This window comes from Ursus maritimus, unplaced genomic scaffold, assembly GCF_017311325.1.
Source record: "Ursus maritimus isolate PB19 unplaced genomic scaffold, ASM1731132v1 scaffold_24, whole genome shotgun sequence".
NCBI lineage: Eukaryota > Metazoa > Chordata > Mammalia > Carnivora > Ursidae > Ursus > Ursus maritimus.
In genome coordinates, this window is record NW_024424897.1 from 20,195,515 (window position 1) to 20,197,513 (window position 1,999).

General features: G+C 67.0%; 1 protein-coding gene across 2 annotated transcripts in view; it reads right to left on the reverse strand.

The window, feature by feature from the left end:
- The window catches only part of FKBP10 (FKBP prolyl isomerase 10), a 12,937-nt gene extending 12,374 nt beyond the window's left edge, over positions 1–563 (reverse strand). Inside the window, exon 1 of one of the 2 annotated variants that reach the window (XM_040640626.1) lies at positions 272–563. In XM_040640626.1, coding sequence (XP_040496560.1) covers positions 272–516 — 245 coding nt within the window. In that variant the 5' untranslated portion in view covers positions 517–563. The remainder of the gene's footprint in view (positions 1–271) is intronic. The other variant, XM_040640625.1, reaches the window with a different exon arrangement.
- Between the last annotated feature and the right edge of the window lie 1,436 nt (positions 564–1,999).

Sequence of the window (1,999 nt, forward strand, 5' to 3'; positions counted from 1 at the left end):
TCACCTTGATCAACAAACACTTGGAGGAAAACGGGGAGCGTGTTGTAAAAGAAACGGGTCCTTTGAGAGGTGAGGGTTTGCAATCGAGGGCAAGAATGTCTTTGGGAAGATGGATGTCTGGGAGTCCCCGTTCCCAGGGTGCTGTGTTAGGGGTCAGAAGACCGTGGAGTAGGGGATGCAGGCACAGCCTAAGGGGCTACAAGGGATCCCCAGGATTAAGAAAATCTGGCCCTAAGAGGAGTGGCGAGTCTGGGGGCACCCAACCCATTACCTCGAGTCAAACTTCTTGCCGTCCTCGAAAGTGCCGTTGTAGTGGTAGCGCACAAAATCCCCCATCTGCACTTCCCGGGGACAGGTCCTGGGGATGTGGTACCTCTCGATGACTACATCTTCCAGGGGGCCCCCGGCCGGGCTAGCACGGCCCAGCCCCCTCCCCACGGCCTGCAGCAGCAGCAGCAGCAGCTGCAGCAGGGGGAGCCCAAGGAAGGTGTGGCTGGGGGACACCGCGCGGAACATGGTGCCTGGTGCTGGGACGGCCGGCAGTGAGGCCGAGCGAGGGAGTCGCCGCCGCCAACCTCCTTCCCCCCTCCTCTCGGAGCAGGCTCCCCCCCTTCCTGTCCTCCGTCCCCACCCCCGCCCTGGCTGGTCCACGTGGAATGGGGGCTGGGGAGACTGAGCTGGCGGGGCCGGGGGCGGGAGACGGAGGGTGGACTAGGAGGAGGGGGCAAGGCTGAGTGTTGCAGTCACAGGAATGCGCCACTGAGAACTCCCGCTTTCCCCCCTCCCGCTCTCCCGGGGCTCAGCGTCCAGGGGCCCGGCCGGGGAGGGAGGTTCGGGAAAGCGGAGAAGTCGGAGCTGACTCCAGTTTAAAAAAAAAAAAAAAAAAGAAAAGAAAAAAGTTCAGCGTCTTTTTTCCGGAGCCCCCGGGTCCTAAAGCCGGGCTGAAGCATCCCTTGCTTCTTTCTCCGGCACCCCCAAATCTAGGCCTCTCCAGGTGGCTGGTGGGGCTCCAGAATCTGAGGGGGTATCTCGGTATTCCCCCCACCCCGCACCACCCCACCGTCCCAAGGATGGCCTTTCTAGGGACGAGCCGAGCCGCGGAGGCCCGCAAAAGCTGGCCGGCCAAGACTCTCCCGCGCGGGGATGGAGATGGGTGGGCGGCGGCGAGAGTGCCGAGTGAGGGGTGAAACCAGGTGTGCGCATCCCCGTAGCGGACCCGGGTGGGGTTCGGGGGGAGGGGACACGAGGGGTGACTTCATCAGGGCTAGGGGCGGAGAGGAAGCAGAAGGGACTCTGTAATGGAAAGAAGACCAGGTGCCACGGTTTGGGCAGAGTGGAGGAGGCGGCGCTCCCTCAATTTCTTGATCTTAACTTAAGGTGGGGGATTGTCCTTGTGTGGGGAGGGGCTTTGCGGGCTCCCATCCCGGCGGGAAGCGTTCCTCCACCCACTTACCATCTGCCAAGGGGAAGACCCCCCTAGGGCAGGAGGTCGGCCTACGGAGGGGACTCCGGACACCAGTGGGCCCTCTGCCCCCCGGGGGAGCTGACCCAGACCGCGACCCCGCCTTCCTGCCCGGGTGCCGGGCGCTAAGACCCAGCGGGCGCGCCCGCCCGGCCCCCGCTGCCGCCGCCGGCCCGCCCGGCCCTGACGCCTGCTCCGCCCGGGAGAGGCGGCCGGCTCGGCGCGGCCATGGGGCGGCCGGCGTGGGGGCTGCTGTGGCTGCTGCTGGGCAGCGCCGCGGCGCAGTACGAAAAGTACAGCTTCCGGGGCTTCCCGCCCGAGGACCTGATGCCCCTGGCCGCGGCCTACGGGCACGCGCTCGAGCAGTACGAGGGAGAGAGCTGGCGCGAGAGCGCGCGCTACCTCGAGGCGGCGCTGCGGCTGCACCGGCTGCTGCGGGACAGCGAGGCCTTCTGCCACGCCAACTGCAGCGGCCCCGCGCCTCCCGCGGCCTCGCCCTCGGGGCCCGCGCTCGGCCCCGACGGCGGCCGCGGCGAC